Source organism: Theropithecus gelada, chromosome 2, assembly GCF_003255815.1.
Source record: "Theropithecus gelada isolate Dixy chromosome 2, Tgel_1.0, whole genome shotgun sequence".
NCBI classification, from domain to species: Eukaryota; Metazoa; Chordata; class Mammalia; order Primates; family Cercopithecidae; genus Theropithecus; species Theropithecus gelada.
In genome coordinates, this window is record NC_037669.1 from 49,979,965 (window position 1) to 49,999,623 (window position 19,659).

Genomic DNA, 19,659 nt, shown 5'->3' on the forward strand with positions numbered 1-19,659 from the left:
CATGCCAGCGAGTCTTTGAATGTCTCCTTTCATCAGGAGAGCTATTTTTAAGTCTTTCTTGGTTTCCTTCTCTCCCTCCCTCTTTCCTTTCACCTACAGCCTTTGTGTGTCTATGAGTGGAAGCGAGGAGAGGTCAGACATGTGGATGGACCAGTGGAGCTCAGCCTCCTATCCTGCTCCCAAAACCTCTCCCATCATGACTTGGCTACTCCAAAACATCCAGGAAGGGTAGGGCTCACCACTGCACCCCCAAACACACCTCCTGGGGCCCACAGGGTGACCACTCCTCACTCACACCTTCCCTGGTCTGCTCTTCTGAGGTGGTGGAGACAGAAAATCTTGCTCCCGTATCCCACACAATGTGACTAGGGCATGGAGATGAGAGGTCTTTGCCTTTTAGAGAAACTGAATTCTCAGCCACAGTGGAGGACAAATGAGGATGGAGACACGACCCTTCTCCCCACCCCCACCCTACCAAAAATCCTCCTGCAGAAAAGAGGTGGAGAAGGTCACTCACTCGGGAAACCTCCCTTCCCATCTCCACCGTAGTTCCATGGTTGGGGAGCTCTGGGCACCAAGGGCGGCCAGGGAGTCTGCTGTCACAGCCTTTTGGGGGCTACATGGCAGTGGATATGGAGATTTAAAATGTGCCTGCTCTCTGGTCCATTGATTGCCTTCTGGGATCTACCCTCCAGAAAATCTTTTATGTGCATAAGGAGGTGTGTGAACAAGTTCACTGCAGTGCTGATGGAACTAGAAACACTGTAAGCATACTGCAGCGAGGAGATGGCTAAATAAACCATAGCATATCTGGAAAATGGAATACTACGTAGCCATAAAAACATTTAACTCAGAACTCTATGTATCAATGTGGGAATATCTCTGGGGTATTACTGAAGGAACCCAACTAAGTTACTCCAGGTAACTTATAGTTTGATATCATATATGTAAAAATAACAAATCCACAAAACAATACACTGTGTGTTTAAGTGAATGGGGACTAGGAATGAGAGTTCAAGGGAACTGCAGTGATTTACATGTTCCATGGTAGACCATGCCTTGTGCAATGAAAGTGTAGGTTTTAACTTCAACTCTGGTATATATAATGCAAGCCTCATAAGAGGGGGGCAGGGATGTCCAATCCTATGGCAGATGAGAAGTCTGGACTCCGGAGAGTGAACTGACCTGCTGGAAAGACGAGCCTAGACTCACACACCCCCTCCCTGCTCTTGGGATGACTGGATGCTCCTGCCTCTGACCCTGACCCTGCTCTGGCTGGCCACAGGCTCTGCCTAGCTCTGGCCCCCGCAGGACACATGAAGGACCCCTGTCCAAGGCAGGGCTGCCTCAGCCTCCTGACCCCAGCGTGTCACTGCTGAGTCGCGGTTGAACTTGGGCAGGTTGCTTCCCTGTTCAGGCTCCCAGTCTCAATCAAAAGCTCTGACCTTTGTATGCTCTTTTACTGAGTGGCAGGCATTGTTCTAGGTCTCCTTAGACTTATTTACCTTCATAACTATTCTGAAGCAGGTACTATTACTACTATCCCAACCTTACAGATGGGGAAACCTAGGAGCAGAGTGGTGAGGAAGTTGCCCAAGTTACTCAGCCAGCAAGGGTCAAAGCTGAGTCTGAACTTCTTAGTCCCTAGGCTGCTCTACCACTTGCCAGCTCCTTATTCCTGGCAGTGTCCAAGCAGTGTCCAGGAGACCAGATCCTGGGTAACAGCCAATGTCCAGGGCCCCAGAATTGCACGAATTCACACCTTTAGAATGGTCCTGAGCAGGACAGGCCCTCTCCTCCCATACTCAACCTCTGTCTCTAGGATTCAGAAACAATAGATAATTATTACACCCCTATTGCATGGCCAACACTCTCACATTTGTGCTCCCATTCAACCCTCCCACAGCCCTGCAGTTACTATTAGTGCCCTCTTTCAGAGATGGGGAATGACTGGCCTGCAGTGACACAGCCAGAAGAAGAGATGTGGGGGGTCCCAGATGAGGGTTTAACAGAGAACTCAGTGACTGTAGTGGGGTACATCACAAGCGGGGGGGCTCTGAGGTACAGAGAGTTGCACATGGTGGGCTCCACTGCTCCATCAGCCCTCCAGCATTCTCGTGGCCAGTACCAGATTCCTGGTTTCAGGGTGGGGACCAAATCTCTGATGGCAACTATCTCTGCTCCCAGATTCCATGACCTCAGGGATGCCCAGAAAAGCCAAAATCATCTTTAAACGGGCACCATTAACTCAAGGCTCTCCTCCCTTCTCCACAAGGAGACAATATTCCTTCTTGGGAGAGGAGGAAGAGTGGAGAGGTCAGAGAAGGCCTGCAGTGATAGACAACACTAGACTTGGAGCCAGCCAGAGCTGTGCTTGAGACCTGACCCCTTCATTCACAAGCTGTGTGGCCTTGGGCAAGTTACTTAACCTCTCAGAACCTCTGTGTCCTCAACTGTAAAACAGGGATAATGGTGCCAACTTTGAAGTTGTTGTAGGAGTCAAAGAGATGACAAACATGGACAACCTCAGGAAAGAGACAGACACATGGCTCAGTACCTAGAAAGGATGAGGCAGCAGAGAGACGAGTGAGAGGGGACGGGCAGGGTGTGAAGGAGCCACTGGAGGGAGAAGGGACTGTGGTGGAAGAGGCAGGAGAGAAGAGGGGACTAACTCTCTTCAGGGCTCCTGTAGCACTTGGTAGGTAACCTTATGAAAACACAGTCCAGAGAGATCAGTGGGTTTTTAAAAGAAATCACCTTTGTGGAAAGAAAACGAGACACCCTCATTTGGCCAGTGCTTGCTAAGTGTCAGGCCCGTTTACTGAGTGCATCCACTTGCAATGGTCTTTCATCAATGTGGCAAAGCTAACCTAGGCTTGAAAGGGGAGGATGATGAGGTATGGGAGGCAGGTGCAGAAAAAGGTGCAGAGGTCTGTTGGGAAGTGGGGAAAGGGGACACTTCACTCTCTGCCTCTCCAGTCACCTCTCAACACGCAGGCATGGCCTGGAAGACGGGTGGGGTGGGTGGGGGCATTTCACTCTTCCTAGCCCATTTCCTGCAGTGGTCACATTCCCTGCAGAACAAATGCCTGAGCCCCATATCACCCAGTGATCTTTCCTGGGATGCCACCGACCAGCCACACGCCCTAGGCCGGTTCTTCACCTCTACCCGTTTCTGCAAATGTACATTGTGGGAAGGGATTCATGACTCTGAGAAGGGGTGTATGGAAGGGTTGGGACTTTGTCAGTGAGTGGGTGAAGGCCAGCTCACCATGAGTGTCCAATAGACAGCATATATTACCCCCATCAGCACTGATGCACTCGTGCCCAGCAATGAGGTCTGGGTCTTCACTGTGACGTGGCCCCCAGCTCACCATCAGCCTCTAGACAACAACCTCCCTCCAGCAACTCCATCCCCTCACAGCACTGCTGCAGGGCCAGGGAAACCAGCTTTCATCTAAAACTGCTTTCAGCTCACAAAATTCCCTTATAGCCTTTAACACATCTCACCCTCATGATTTTCACTTCACAGATGAGGAAACTGAGGCCCAGGGTGTCTGAGGTCATTAGAAGCTAGGCTGGTCTTCATTCAAATCAGAAAGCTCTATTCCACATCATCTATAAAGGCTCCAGAAAGCCCCAAACTTCATCAGACTCCAGTGGATACTGGCAGGAGCAGTTGCCCTTGCATCACCGAGGCAGGCCCCCAGAAGGCGATGGTTCCTAGAGCCCTGATGCTGAGTGTCTCAGCCCCTGCATCCAGCTGGGCCCAGCTGACTGCAAACAGCTCCCTCCGCACCAAGGGAAGGAGCAGATCTGTTACAACCATCTGTCCACCTTCACGTCTCTGATGCCCACGGCCTACCTGTGGGGTGCCCTACCTTGTGGGTGAGGCTGGGGTCTCTTGAAGCACTGTCCTCCTCCTCTGAGCTTCTCTGCTCTTCATCCGACGTGAGGTCCTCTTTGGGGGCTGCCGACGAGATGGGACAGACTTTGTAGGGCTCTGTGTAGGCGCTGGGTCAGAGCAGGGGAAAGAAGGGTTAGAGCTTTTTGTTTAGCAAAGGCAAAGTGAACCTACCAGGGGTCCCATTCGAGCCACAGGGACAGAAAATGAGAAGTAAGACTCAGGCACAAACCTCCTACTTCCCCACCCCAGCCATACTAGCTTCCATGTGGAGCCCTGAACACACCAGGCCCTTGCTGCCCAGTGTCTTTGCACATGTTAAGACAGACTTGCTGCCCTGCAGACATGGGGCAGGCTCCCATGCCAAAGGGAGGCCCGAATAACTCACGATGCGGGCAGGAGATGTTGAGTCTGAGTGGTCTGGGATCTGGACTGGCCTGGTCAGGCAGCAGCGTTAGTCCTTAAGGTGGCAGTGTGCTCTGGGCCTGAGTAAGGGATGCAATGATGTGGTGGACACAATCCAGGACATGTATTCCAGCCCCTAGGCCCGGCCTTGCCATCTGCTAGATCACAGACAAGACATTGCTCAGGGCATCAGTTCCCACTCAGCTGCACAGCAACAAGGATTCCTGTCACACCTTCTTGGCAGCTGCTGTGAGCATCACAGCTCATCTAGGTGTGATGGTCTCATGTCTCTATGCCTGTGACTACTCCACAGGCATTGCCACTAAATAATGAATATAGCAGTCAGTACATATTTACTGATGTCTGCTTTGAGCAGGCACGGGCTAGGCATCGAGAAAAACACTGGTGAATGAAGCAGACATGGTCCCTGTCCTCAAATGTGAACAACTCGTGCACAATCACAAACTGTGATCCCCACAGCAGGGGCTCTCAACTCTTCTCTCTACACAGCAGACTGAGTATTCCACAAGAGACTATGCTCTTCTGTTCAAAAACCTTCAGTGGCTCCCTCTTGCCATTGGCAATGTGGCCCCAGACAACTCACAAACCTTTCTTCCTACTCAAAATCTGGTCTTATTAAATCCTCACCAAATACTTACTCCTGCCCTCTGGGAATGCCAGGATGAGATGCTGGAATGACAGATGGATGGCAGGACAGAAGGGAGCAGCCACTTCCTGGACTGCCTGGACCAAGGGTTCCCCCAGGCCCTGGCCCAGGCAGGGGGAAGCAAGGTGGGTGGGGGACATCAGGGGAGGAGAAACAGAGCCTTAGGCTATAGCTGAGCTAGACGCCTATCCTGGAGCTCCTCAAATATCTTTTATAGGAGCCAGAACCGCCTGCACCTAAGCCCAGAGTACCTGCAGCCTAAGGAGCTTGGGGCTCTGCCAAGGCCAGAGTAGGGTCCCCTGCTCCACAAGGGGCTATCGGGTCAGGCAGAGCAGGGACAAGGTAACCTGTCTCTGCCTGGGCCTCCACTGACATAATGGGTTGGAGGTGGGGACTGTGGCTGTGCACTTGTGTACAGAGGCAAACCCAGTCCTCACCAAGGCTGAGCCACGACTCAACCTAGTAGCCTACAGGCGACCCTCTGGTCAGACTTCTTTCTTCTTCCTTTTCAAAAACATTGCTTTTTGTCCTTTTCTTTCAAATGATGAGGTGTTTTACAACAAGCCACATACCTACTACCAAGGTATACAAAGAAATAACCCCCTGCCAGACTTGCTGAGGTGTGCCAAAGCCTCCCTCCTGTCCCAGGGTCACCTTCACCTCCGCTGCCAGTCACCATGCCACCAAGGGCCACCAGCTCCCTCCACTGAGGAGCAGTCCCCAGCCTAAATGTAATCTGCTCAGCAGAGCTCAGATCAGGCTCAGTAAAGTGACTGCATGAACTGGTCTCACAGAGCCCTCACTTCCCTCCCTCCAGAGCTGCCTGCATCCCTTTTTCCAGCAGACTTGGAGTGGAGTCCTGCCCTCCCTCTGAGAGGAACAGCCACCTCAGTCAGCAGGAGCAGGTGGTGCTCTACCCAGGATAAGCAGTAAGGATGAGGGATGCAGGCATGAGCCACTGGGCCTGGCCAACTAATAGTAACTTTCAAATGTCTTACCATAAAAATGATAAGGCGGGCCCGGGCGCGGTGGCTCACGCCTGTAATCCCAGCACTTTGGGAGGCCGAGGCGGGTGGATCACGAGGTCAGGAGATCGAGACCATCCTGGCTAACACGGTGAAACCCCGTCTCTACTAAAAATGCAAAAAATTAGCCGGGCGAGGTGGCGGGCGCCTGTAGTCCCAGCTACTCGGGAGGCTGAGGCAGGAGAATGGCGTGAACCCGGGAGGCGGAGCTTGCAGTGAGCCGAGATCGCGCCACTGCACTCCAGCCTGGGCGACTAAGCGAGACTCTGTCTCAAAAAAAAAAAAAAAAAAATGATAAGGCGATGGATACGTTAATGACCTTGATTTAATTATGCCACACTGTATACATATACTAAAACATCACATTGTACCCCATAATGTACATAGGGGTACATAATATAGGATTATGACTTGTCAATCAAAATAATAGTAATACATTTTTAAAGGTCTAGAAATGTCTTTAAAATATGCTTTCACAATATGAAAGAGCAAGTATGATCCAATGCCTTTGCAGAGTCAATGAAAAAATGGCAGCAACAGACCCTATCTTAAACAGAAGTTGGCAGTAAAATAAACCAAAACATTCTGACACTAAAACCAAGACTGTCAACACTGCTGCTCCTACCAACCCTGGTATTGCTACCAAGTTGATCATATACAGGGCAAGGAAACATCTCTGATAGATGTTAACTTCTTCCCAAATGCTCTGACAGACCCTAGCAGAAACCTGTGTCCTGGGAAAGTAACCATGTCTTCCCTTGGGGAAAAAGACTGGGAACACTTACACATCATATCTATCTCCCTAGTCTGCCAACAGAAACCTCTGAGATGAGGCCAGGCATGGTGGCTCATTCCTGTAATCCCAGCACTTTGGGAGGACAAGGCAGGCAGATTACGAGGTCAGGAAATCAACACCATCCTGGCTAACATGGTGAAACCCCGTCTCTACTAAAAATACAAAAAAAAAAAAAAAAAAACAAAACTAGCCTGGCGTGGTGGCTACAGGTAGTCCCAGCTACTCGGGAGGCTGAGGCAGGAGAATGGCATGAACCTGGGAGGCGGAGCTTGCAGTGAGCCGAGATTGCGCCACTGTGCTCCAGCCTGGATGACAGAGTGAGACTCTGTCTCAAAAAAAACAGAAACCTCTGAGATGAGTACTTTGCTCAGTATGGTCAAAGGAAGCCTGCAAGGCTCTACATTTTTTGCTATCTGGTGCCCGCCTGGTTTTTCATTCATTCATAAAAATTCCTATTAAGAGTCGTCTGTTCTAGACTCTACTATAGGTACTGAGGGTACAGTGTCTATAGCCTCTCTAGTCAAAATGCCCATTATAATCATAACTGGGTGAGTTGTTATCTTCAGGTGGATTCCTTGAGCATACCAATATATTACATAGGAGAAAGCTCTCTAACCCAACTACCTACCCATCTACTCATTCACCCGTCTATCTATTTATCTATCTAGCCATCCATCCATCCATCCATCCACCCACCCACCCACCTATCCACTTCAGGACACTGGACATCTGACCATCCACTCACCCTTCCAGCCATCCTTCCATCTACTCACTCAGCCATCCATCCTTCTACTCACCCATCCCCTCACGCTCACTCACCAAATATGGCTCAGCAACTACTTCATGGAGCTAACACATGGGGGGATCAAAGATGACTAAAGTAATCTCTCTGGCCTCAGAGAGAGTACAGTGCAAATTATTTCTGAGCCCAGAGAGAGTACACAGCAAAGTCTTCCGAACCCACCCTCTTCACCAGCACTTTGCACTGTACTCTGGGTACTTTACTATATTCTCTGGCCTCGGAGGTGGAGAGGGTGGGCTCAGAAGTCAGACTGCCTGAGTGGAATCCCAGCTGTGCCACTTCAAGCAAGTTTCTTAATCTCTCCATGTCTCAGCTTTTTTTTTTTTTTGTCAGTTTCATCTACAAAACAGGGGTGATAGTAATATAGGTATAGATTATTTAGAGGATTCATTGATATAATGCAACAAAGGCACTCAGAAGTGGCACAAAGAAGGTCCTCATTAGATATTAGCTAGTGGTGGTGTTTCCATAACCTGACAGCAACAGATGAAATAAGTTTATCAGAATAGCCCATAGGAACAATGAAAATGCAGACTGTCCTATCCTTCCATCAGTTGGTATCTTTCTGCTCTTTAGCTGACACTAAGGGTGGTTCAGAACCAGTAGAAAGATCCCCATCTCTATGGTACCTTATGACTTACAGGCACCTTTATATCTGTTTCTTTGTTGAAGTCTCCTGGTTGCCCAGGGCTCAGTGCCTATGTTTTCTCAAGCCCCAAACCAGGACCAAGGATCTGAAGCTTTGCTGTATGGTAAGTGAGGAAGGACATTTGAGAGATAGTTTGGAGGCCAAAAGGATGAAATTTCAGTAGGGCTCAGTGGCTCAAGCCTGTAATCCCAACACTTTGGGAAGCTGAAGCAGCAGGATCACTTGAAGCCAGGAGTTCAAGACCACTCTTGGCAACAAAGTGAGATCCTGTCTCTAAAATAAAAAAATTAGCAAATGTGGTGGCTCATCCCTATTGCTATTAGCCTCAGCTACTTGGGAAGCTGAGGCAGGAGAATTGCTTGAGCCTGGGGGTGTTGAGGCTGCTGGTCACATCACTGCACTCCAGCAGCCTGGGTGACAGAGCAAGGCCCTGTCTCTAGAACAACAACAACAAAAAAAGACATTTCTAACCATTATTTCAAGAGTTTAAAGGACAGAAAAATCATTTGATAATATTCAACATCCCTTCATGATAAAAGCTCTCAATAAATTAAGTGCAGAAGAAAAGTACCTCAACATAATAATGGCCGTACATGTTAAATCCACAGGTGACATCTTACTGTTAGCTTTTAGCTTTTCCTCTAAGAACTGGAGCAAAACAAAGGTGTCCACTCTCACCACCATTCTTCAACATACTACTGGGAGTCCTAGCCAGAGCAATAAGACAAGAGAAAGAAATAAAAGGCATCCAAATTAGAGAGGAAGAAGTCAAACTGTCCCTGTTTGCAGATGACATAATCTTATATATAGAAAACCCTAAATATTCTACCAAAAACCTCTTAGAGTTGATAAATTCAGTAAAGTTGCAGGATACATAATCAATATATAAAAATCCATAGCATTTCTATACATGAACAATAAACTAGCTGAGAACAATTTTTCAAGAGCTACAAAAAAAATCATAATACTATGTTTACAATAGCTACAATAAAAGCCCAACCTAGAAATAAATTTAACTAAGAAAGTGAAAGACTTCTACAAGAAAAACCATAAAACACTGATGAAAAAAAATCAAAGAGGATACCAACAAATAGACATTCCATGCTAATGGACCAGAAGAATTACTGTTGTAAAAATGACAATACTTATCCAGAACAATTTACAGATTCAACATGATCCCCATCAAAATACTAATGACATTCTTCACAGAAACAGAAATTAAAATTCTAAAATTGACATGGAGCCACAAAAGACCCAAATAGCCAAAGCAATCCTGAGCCAAAAGAATAAAGCTGGGGGCATCACATTACCAGACTTCAAAATATACTACAAAGCTATAGTAACCAAAAAAGCATGGCACTGGAATAAAAACAGATGCATAGACCAAGGGAACAAAATAGAGAACTCAGAAATTAATCCATATGTTTACAGACAACTAATTTTTGACAAAAGTGCCAAGAACACTCACTGGAGAAAGGACAGTCTAAATGGGGCTGGGAAAACTTAATATCCATATGTAGAGGAAAGAAACTAGATCCTCACCTCTCATGCTATGAAAAAATAAACTCAAAAGGGATCAAAGACCTAAATGTAAGACCCAAAACTATAAAACTAATAGAAGAAAACACAGGAGAAATGCTTCAGGACACTGGTCTGGGAAAATATTTTATGACTAAGACCTCAAAAACACAGGCAACAAAAGTAAAAATAAACAAATGGGATTATATCAAACTACAAAGCATCTACACAGCAAAGAAAACCATCAACAGAGTGAAAAGACAACCTACAGAATGGGAGAAAATATCTGCAAACTACTCATCTGACAGGGAATTAATATCCAGAATAGATAAGAAACTCAAATGTCTTAACAGAAAACACACACACACACACACACACACATACACACACAAAACCCCAATCTGATTAAAAAGATGGGTAAATGATCTGAATAGACATTTCTCGAAAGAAAACATACAAATAGCCAACAAGTATATTTTTAAAATTCTCACATCACTAATCACCAGGGAAATGCAAATCAAAATCACAATGAGGTATCATCTCACACCTGTTAGAATGGCTATTATCAAAAAGACACAAGATAACAAATGCTGGCAAAGATGTGGAGAAAGGGAACTCTTCCACACTGCTAATGGGAATGTAAATCAGTAGAGCCACTATGGAGAACAATATGGAGATTCCTCAAAAAACTACAAATAGAAGTACCATGTGATCCAGCAATCCCACTACTGGGCATTTATCCAAAGGAAAGAAAATCAGTATATGGAGGAGACATCTGCACCCCCATCTTTATTGCAGCAGTATTCACAGTAGCTGAGATATGGAATCAACCTAGGTATCCAACAACAGATGAATGGATAATGAAAATGTGGTATACACACAAGATGGAACACTATTCAGCCATAAAAAAGAAAGAAATTCTGTCATTTGTGGCAACACAAATGGGATTGGAGGACATTATGTTAATTGAAATAAGCCAGAAACAGAAAGTTAAACACTGCATGTTCTCACTCATACGTGGAAACTTAAAAAAAGCTGATCTCATAGTAGTAAAAAGTGGAACAGAGGATACTAGAGGCTGGGAAGGGTAGGAGTAAGGTGAGGATAAGGACAGACCTGTAAAAGAATATAAAAACACAGCCAGATAAGAGGAATAAGTTCTAGGGTTCCATAGCACTGTAGGACTACAGTTATCAATCATATATTATATAGTTTCAAGTAGCTAGGAGGAGGATACTGAATGTTCCCAACACAAAGAAATGATCAATATTTGAGATGATGGTATGCTAACTACCCTGATCTGATCTATAAATTACATATATCAAAACATCACTATGGACCTAATGAATATGTACAATTATTATTTGTCAATTTAAAAAATAAAAGAGGGTCAGGTCGGCTGGCTCACACTTGTAATCCCAGCACTTTGGAAGGCTGAGACAGGAGGACTGCCTAAGCCCAGGAGTCTTCGAGATCAGCCCTGGCGACATAGCAAGACCTCCCATCTCTACAAAAAATTAAAAAACTAGCTAGGTGCAGTGGCGCACACCTGTAGTCCTAGCTACTTGGGAGGCTGGGGCAGGAGGATCACTTGAGCCCAGGAGGTCGAGGCTGCAGTGAGTTATGATCATGCCACTGCAGTCCAGCCTGGGCAACAGAGTAAGCTCCTGTCTCAAAAATAAATAAATACATACATACATACATACATACATACATAAAAAGAAAAGAAATAAAAAATAAAGAACCAATGGTCTGTTGTACCTTGAATGGGATCTTTCCAGGAAATTTTGGGCATGTGGTCATTACAGGGGTAATACGGTCTCACCACTGAATAAGTTTACCTGGAGAGTCACATTCTAGGAAAACAGGAAAAGGGCCAGGTGGTCAGCATTGCAAGTTTAGTGACCAAGTAGCCCAGAATGTTGGCACCACACAGAAGAGAGTCACTGTGTGACCTCAGGCAAGCCACTGAACCTCTGTTTCTTACCTATAAAGTGGTGACAACTAAGGAGGTTCACTGTGGGAGTCAATGAGAACATGATGGTGAAAGCGGCCACGGCCTGACATACAGCAGGTCCTTTCTGGCCAGCTCTGAAGAGCCTGCAGAAGGGCCAAGTTCTAAACCCCCCCCCACCTAGTCTCCCTGGGACTGTATCCACCCTCTGAGTCCACTTGTGCTGTAAAGGGAATATCAATTAAAGCTGCCCAGAGCCTGTTACCTTAAACGACCTTCCAAATGAGCCTAGTCCTTTTCAGCAGCCTAGAGTTGTAAAAGGACATGTGCCTCCACGTGGGGAGACGAATGCTGTATAACCCGGCCTGGTGCTGTCCAACTCTGACCATTTAATTCCGTCCTATGTAACGTTCGTTGGGAGCCACAAGTCTGAACACAGCCAAAAGGGCCTAATAAGTCGTAAAAAAGAAAGGAACGCTTTTCCTCCTGGGACTCTCTCAGTGGGCACTCCAACCTCAAATTCCATCCTTGCTGGTGTGGAGATTCATGTGAATGGGGCCAGACTGCAGATGTAACTTCTCCCAGCCCCTCCGAGACAGGCTGGGACCTTTCTGCAGCTCACCAGCCCAGCAGGGAGGGGAAGGGGGCTTCAGAGCTGAGCCCTCTGGGAGCTGGAAAGTTTGAAATGGAGCAGACAGGCTGGCGAGAATGAGTATCCCAATTAGCAGAATAGCTGGAAGAGCTTGTAAGTGGGCGGAGGGGAGGGCTGGATACAGGATAGGGATTTCTAAACCCTCAGACATTCGCTCCATTCCCTTGCTGAATCCTTCACCCCTCAGTGCCCCAGCACCTTCCCAGTACTAAACAGTCCCTCCAGGACTTCCCTGATGTCCCCTTCTGCTCTGACGCTTCCTTGTCTACTTCCTCACAGGGACATTGCAATCTTTGCAGATGGAGCTATCATTTGCACTGTAACTGGGACCACCGATGACAAGGCACAGCACAAATGTGATACTGTGGAAAGAGCCCAGGAGGACTAGGGGTCCTGGATCCCTCATTAAACCCTGCATCATCTGGGCTATGTTGTGGCTGTCCTGGGGAGCCCCAGTTTCCACATCCATAAAACTGAGGTGGAGGCTGGACTCACGGGTCAAAGTACAAACCACTCAGACATATGAAACTGCGTCCTGAGACCAGACACACACATCCCACAGCCTGGGGGCCAGGCCCTGAGAGCACTGCCTTCCTGGTGCCTCCTCGTGTCTGAAGTGAGGCTCCCCTTCACGCCTCTTGGAGAGAACGCGTCCCGCACCCAGGGTCAGCCAAGGGATAGCATTATAATGGTTCCCAGAAACATGACCGAAGCAGAGACTTTTTTAAAAATTCAATTTCCATTTCTCACTAAGTAAAAACAAAAGTTCATCCTTGTTTTCCGACCAGAGACATCCCCACCCCTCCTCTTAAAACGCAGCAGCATCAATGGTGTCAGAAGAGTTTGTTTTCTTTTTATAACAGCATTAATGAGATATGAGTCACATACCATGAAATTTGCCCCTTTAAAATATAATTCAGTGCTTTTTAGGATATTAGTATATTTAAAGAGTTGTGTGACCAACACCATTATCTAATTTTAGAACATTTTCATCACTCCAAAAAGAAACCTCATTTCCCTCTAGGCCCCTCAGCCCCTGGCAACCACTAGTCTACTTCCTATCTCTATGGATTTGCTTATTCTGAACGTTTCATTACATGAAATCATACAATATGAGGCCTTTTGTGTCTGGATTCTTTCACTTAGTGTGTTTTCCAGGTCCATCCATTTTGTATCATGTGTCAGCTCTTCATTCTTTTTCATGGCTGAATACTATCCCACAGTATGGATAGATCATACTGTTTATCCATTCAACTGATAGACATTTGAATTGTTTCTTTTTGGATATTATGTATAACGCTGCTGTGAAATATCTGTGTACAAATTTTTGTATAGACATATTTTCCTTTCTCTTGGGTATATACCTAGAAGTGGAATTGCTGGGTCATATGATAAACCTATATTTAATGTTTTAAGAACTACCAGACTGTCTTCCAAAGAGGCTGTATCATTTCACATTACTACCAGGAATGTATGAGGGCTCTAATTTCTCTACAGCCTTGTCAACATTTGTTATTGTCTGCTTTTTTTTTTTTTTAATCTTAGCCATCCTAGTGGGTTGGAAGTGGCTTTATAGAGATTTTCAAAGAATTTTGTTTTTTCTGATTCCATCTCAGCCTTCTCCCAACCTATGCAAACACTATTTTTCCTAGGCAAAGAGAAAAAGGGAAACATAACTGTGACCATGAAGGCTTTATTTTCAGATAATCAAGTGAGGCTCAGAAGTCCAGCGGTGGGGCGAGGGGGCGGAATCTAAACTTTTAGAAGGTCTTCAGGAACCTCATAAAATTATAACATAAAGAGGTAACATCAAAGAAAAATATGTAAGCCAGAGCCACAAACCTACCAGTGTGATGGTGTCTCAGGCTCTGTCTTTGGGACACTGGAAGTGCCTTGGGCAACTTGGGGTAGTAATACTGGCAGCAGAGGCCGGAGCCAGCTTTTCTGCCACACTGTTGGTTCACATGCCTGGCCTAGCCATAACCACTGGCCCTAACATTTTGGTCATCTCTGGGACTGCAGTAGAGGACAGTGGTAAACGGCACACATTTTGGGATCCGACTGTCTGATGCCAAGACCCAGTTCTGCCACATATCAGCCCGATGACCTTAGGTAAGTTGCTTAACCTGCCTGCCTCAGTTTCCTCATCTGTAACATGGAGATATCAGTCCTTAAATTCTCAGGGTCTATGTAGGGATCAGATGAGATGACATCTGTAAATGAGGTATACGATCTGTGTAACACAGTACCTGCTGGTTTTATTTTACTAGAGTCCATCTGAGCTAAAGGCCAGTCTGAATTCAACAGGCAGAGCTCCTCAACGCTTACAGATCTGGGTTCTGGTCCCACCTCTGTTACCAGTGTGGACCCCTTCCCCTCCAAGGGCCTTAGTTTCCCCATCTGTAAAATGAGAGAACTAGAACTAGAAGCTCTTCCCACCATGATGCCCTGTGGCTTTATGTCCAAAGCTGAGGAATTTTGCTCGAGTGATTCCTGCCACAGTTTTGCCATTATCAATCATCCTACACGGCCAAACCGACTCCCTGGCCCACACATACATGTGCACTTTCCCATCTGAGACTGTTCCAGAATTCCTTCCCACCCTCCCCTCCACTTGCCCAACACCATCTCCCCCACCCCCTCCAACCCCGGCCAAGGTCCAACCCAAATACCACCTCTTCCAAGAAGCCTTCTGTCTCTCCAGCAGGAGGGGCTCCCGGTGCAGTTTACTACAGCCACTCCAGTTAAGTTATGTTCCTATATTAAAGTTCCTTGAAGGTAGCAGTCATGGGCTTGCTATGCATTTCTGTGTCCTCCATGAAGTACAAGTAGGTGCCCAAGAAATGACTGACCTATCCCAGTTTCCCCATCTCATCCCAGCTGAAGGAGGTGACTTCCTCCCGCCACCCGAGGGGAGGGCGTCTCTCTGTCTGCACATATAACAGTGCCTGGCTCACGCTGAAATGGCATCACAGGTGCTGCCACTGCTGACAACATTGTGGCCAGGTAAGTATTAGGAGACAAATGAGCTTCATTTCTCACCAGGCCATGCTTTTAAATCACTACGAATATAGCCGGGGGTGGGAGAGGGAGAAGCACCCCATGGTCTGGATCTGGTTCTCCCACAGGTTCAGCTGATGCTGAAGGATGAGTGGCGGGGACTGCCCTGGTTTCCTCAACTGCAAGATGAGCTCTACAGTTGTGGGTCCTGAGCACCTAACTCCAGCCCAAAGCAGGAGGAAACTCAGACGCATCTTTCTCCTGCAACCTCCACCCTGGGATTCAGGGGAACCCAGACCACAGGCGAAGCAGGAAGGGCCGGGGAGTCACTGCTCCTGCCTCAGGCAGCTGGGGAGGATGCAGTGGCTGGAGATTCATGGAGGACACTATAATTTAATAACCACACACCACATCTGAAGCTGCCAGGAGCTATGAGAGGGGCAGCCTGTGGTTTCCAAGTGTGGTGGTCTGAATAACAATCCCCTTCTCCCACCCACCTTCCACATAGACACAGCCAGCCAGTAATAACAGCAGCAGCAGCAGCAACAGCAGATGCAGAAGCCAGCATTTTTTAGGGCTTACTATGTGCCAGGTGCTCTATGACTTCTTCCCAACCACTGTATCCTGTAGACATTAACACTCCCATTTTACAGATGGAGAAACAGGTGCAGAGAGACTAAGTTCGGGGCGGGGATCTGAACACAGGGAATATGGTTTCAGAGCTCCCCCTCTGACAATGAGTCTATGCAACCTCTACTGTATTTATTCATTTATTGAGCACTCAGCTAAGCACGTCCCAGAGGCTATCTCGTTTGATCCTTTCAACCACCTTAGTGAGGGTCAGAAGCACTTTCAACCATTTAGTGAGGTAACCACTATTATTATACTCATCTTTCAGTTGGAGAAACTAAGGCTCTGTAAGGTTAAATGACCCACCCAAGGTCCACTCTGCTGTATTCCCCTTCCATCAACCTCTCTCAGACAAAACCACAAGCAGATGGCCCATGGCTGGACCCACACACTGGACACATCCATTCATTCGGTTCACTGTCACCTCCGCTGTGCTGGGTAGTACCAGGGCAGAGCAGGGCTCCCGGCCCACAAGGCATGAAAATGTGTGAGAGGTGCCGGGACACAGAGGAGTGTCCACAGAGCACCTGGAGGGCAGGTGGGTGCAGGCCTTTTGATGCACATGAACAGGAGCATCATCTGTGGCTGGAATGGGACGCCTGGATGGGGGACACAGAGGGAATCCATCGCACAGGGCCAGACAGAGACGGACACACTGAGGCTCAGGCCCAGAAGGGAAGGGCCTCACACTTGGACCCAGACACGTTACAGCACATACATGCTCTTGTCATGTCACTCACATGGTCTTCCCCAACTCCATCTGCCTCCTCTACTCCAAACACAGAAGAAGCATTTTCAGAGGATGCCACCCTTTGCCAAGGGCTCTAAGACCCTATAAATCCACCCTGCTCCTGAGGGCAGGGCCTGCATCTGATTCTGCTGGTCCCTAGAGCCCAGCTGGGAATGGATGCCTGGAAAGCGTTTGCTGACCTGAACTGATCTGACTTCTCACACCAGCCAGGGCCCAGGGGCCCTCCTTTCCAAGGCCAGCTCAACCCCTACCTCCTACTCCAGGAAGCCTTCCCTGACTACTAGCTAAGCTAATGAGGCTTAAGCTTTAGGTCCTACACTTGCATGGGCTGGTACCTTTCAAGGTTCTATGAGTTAATTTATAATCTTTTTTATTTGCATAAATTTAAAAAATAACCTATATACTATCAGTATAATCAACATAGAGCCCATTTCTTACAAGATTTAAATTTTCCCACACTTCTTAAGGAAGCTTTTTGTAGTATAAGTGAGGTGCCTAACTTGTACCCCATGGGTTCCAGGGCTGCATGGGGCTGGCCTGGCCTTTTGGCATCTTGGTTCTCCCATTTGGGTTCTGTACTCCATGAGGGCAGTGAGCCTTGTGGTGTTAAGGCTGCGGCAAGTTACCTACTTAACAGGTGGGGACAGTGAGGGCCAGAGGGAAGGATGAGAAAGCAGACCAGATTTCCACGGCTCCCAGAAGCCTCCCTGCAGAGGGGGTCAGCAGTCCTGCGGTTCAGGCGTTCGGGGTGTGGCAGTCTTGGAGGGAAGAGGCGCGGGGAAGGGCAGGGCTGCCCGGGAAGTGGGACTTTTTCCTTCCACAACAACGAAAAGTCTCGTCCAAAGGGTGGGAAGACAGGCGCCGCCCTCAGCCCCACATGTCTTCAGGGCTCACAGTGGCTGGCTGCCCCTCCTCCACCCACCTCTCAGGACTTGTCCTGCATTTCCTGTAAACACCGCCACTTCCTCCCTGGGGAGGGCCTGGCAGTGTTGGGGCCACACCCCGCGGCTGACAGAGCCCGGCAACAATGGCTGGCCCAGGGCTCCAGCTGGCCACTCCACACCCCAGGCCTTCCCAGGGACCCAGAGAAAGGCTATCCTTTCCTAGAGCTGGGCAGTCCAATGCCCCCATGCCACAGATGGACAACTCATGGCTCAGAGAGGAGGGGAGGCATTTGTCCTGGGCTACACAGCAAGTCTGCAGCCAAAGGCAGGGTTACGACTTGCTCATCTCTACACCTCAGCGCCTCCTCTGCCGACCCGGACCGTGACACACTGAGCTCTCGAAGGGGAGCTCAGACTCCAGCCAGCTTGCCTAGGTTTCCAAAACTTGGTTCTTTGCCACTTATCAGCTACACAACCCTGGGCAAGTTTTCTGTGCCTCAATTTTCTCATCAGTAAAGCAGGGATAGTAACAGTACAGACCTCACTAGGTTGCTGTGAGGGTTTAGTGAAGTGATATATATAAAACACTAAGAACATACGGCAGCTATGTTGCTGTTCCTGTTTTTAACGTTTACTGAAAGCTCCAAACAGGACAGACTCTGAGTCTCCAGGTCTCCATCCCACCAGGGATGCTAATTGGGCTTGACTTTCCAACTTCAGAGCTGTGTTAGAAGCACTGTTCTGGGAGTCAGGAGACTCTTGCTCTACCAGTAACTCACCCCGTGATCTCAGACAAAAACATTTCCCTCCTATGTGCCTCAGTTTCCTCAGCTATAAAATGGAGACTAAAACCCTGCTCTTCCTCATGGGTAAAATGAGAAAACAGAAAGAAAAGCACGTAGAAAAGTTCCAGTTGATACATTAGGTGTTTCAGATGGGGGTCGGCATTTCCAAATACATTGTCACAAAAACTCATCTTCGAGGATAAACCCTGAAAGTCTTTATCAGTATCATGTTAATAATCTGGCTACACTGAGAGTTTACATGTGCCAAGTCCTAGCCAAGTGCTTACCAGCAGGATCTCATTCACTCCCCAGAGCCACTCTCCCAGCAGGCTATTAGCATTCTCATATCACAAAACAGAGGGATGGCGGGGGACAAAACAGAAGGATGGAGGGAACCTCTAAGTTCAGTCTCCTTTGATTTGTCTCAAACCTGTGACCTTCGGCTCTAAGAACAGGCTGAAGAGGGTTTCCTCACAGCCCAGCTAAGATCTGCACAGCACTTCACAGTCTACAAACACCTCCACATATTTCATTATGGTTGATTCTTCCCACAAACATGTAAGGTAGGCACCATCACCTCCAACAAAGAGAAGAAAGCAAGGCCCAGGCGGGGGCTGAGTGACTGCCTGGATCCCAGTTACACAGTAGAAATGGGGTCTCTGGCCCCACGTTTGGGAAGTCTCCCCTTTGTATGACAATGCTTCTTCATCTCCTGCACGAACCACAGAGGACCTGGACAGTGGCTCCTGACTCTGGACCCAGCACAGAGACACGTCAGGCAACTCCCTGTGGACCTGGGGTGCCGTGTGAGCAGTTTCTGAGGCCTGTGGCCCGGTGTCTGGAAGTACTTATGAGCTATGCAACTAAGCCCGCTTTTTCAGTCAGTAATTGCTTTGAAATATGGGTTCTGAGAGTTTGGCTGCAGTGCTAGCTGGCACAGTCTTCTCCCCACATGCCAGGACAGAGACCACGACAATAGAAAGCTGGGAAAACCATCCACGCCACAGACAATTCTGGCTTAGGATGAAAGAAAGCATTGGAAGAGAGGCAATGAGCTGAAAAACAGAACCCTTGAGGATGGTGCCCTCCTCCCTCAGCCCCATCCTCACCAGTACAATCTTTCAGTCCCCCAAAGAAGCCCGTGAGCCCCCAAACAACACACGGCTCTCCTACATTTCAAGCATTTTCTTCTTCCATGTGAAGATTGCACTAGGCACCCAGGTTCAATGAACACGAT

General features: G+C 47.7%; 1 protein-coding gene across 2 annotated transcripts in view; it reads right to left on the reverse strand.

Annotated features, from left to right (window-relative positions):
* The window catches only part of FGD5 (FYVE, RhoGEF and PH domain containing 5), a 116,411-nt gene that overhangs the window by 69,657 nt on the left and 27,095 nt on the right, over positions 1-19,659 (reverse strand). For both annotated transcript variants that reach the window (XM_025375710.1, XM_025375709.1), the window contains exon 2: positions 3,882-4,014. In XM_025375710.1, the coding sequence (XP_025231495.1) occupies positions 3,882-4,014 (133 nt within the window). The remainder of the gene's footprint in view (positions 1-3,881; positions 4,015-19,659) is intronic.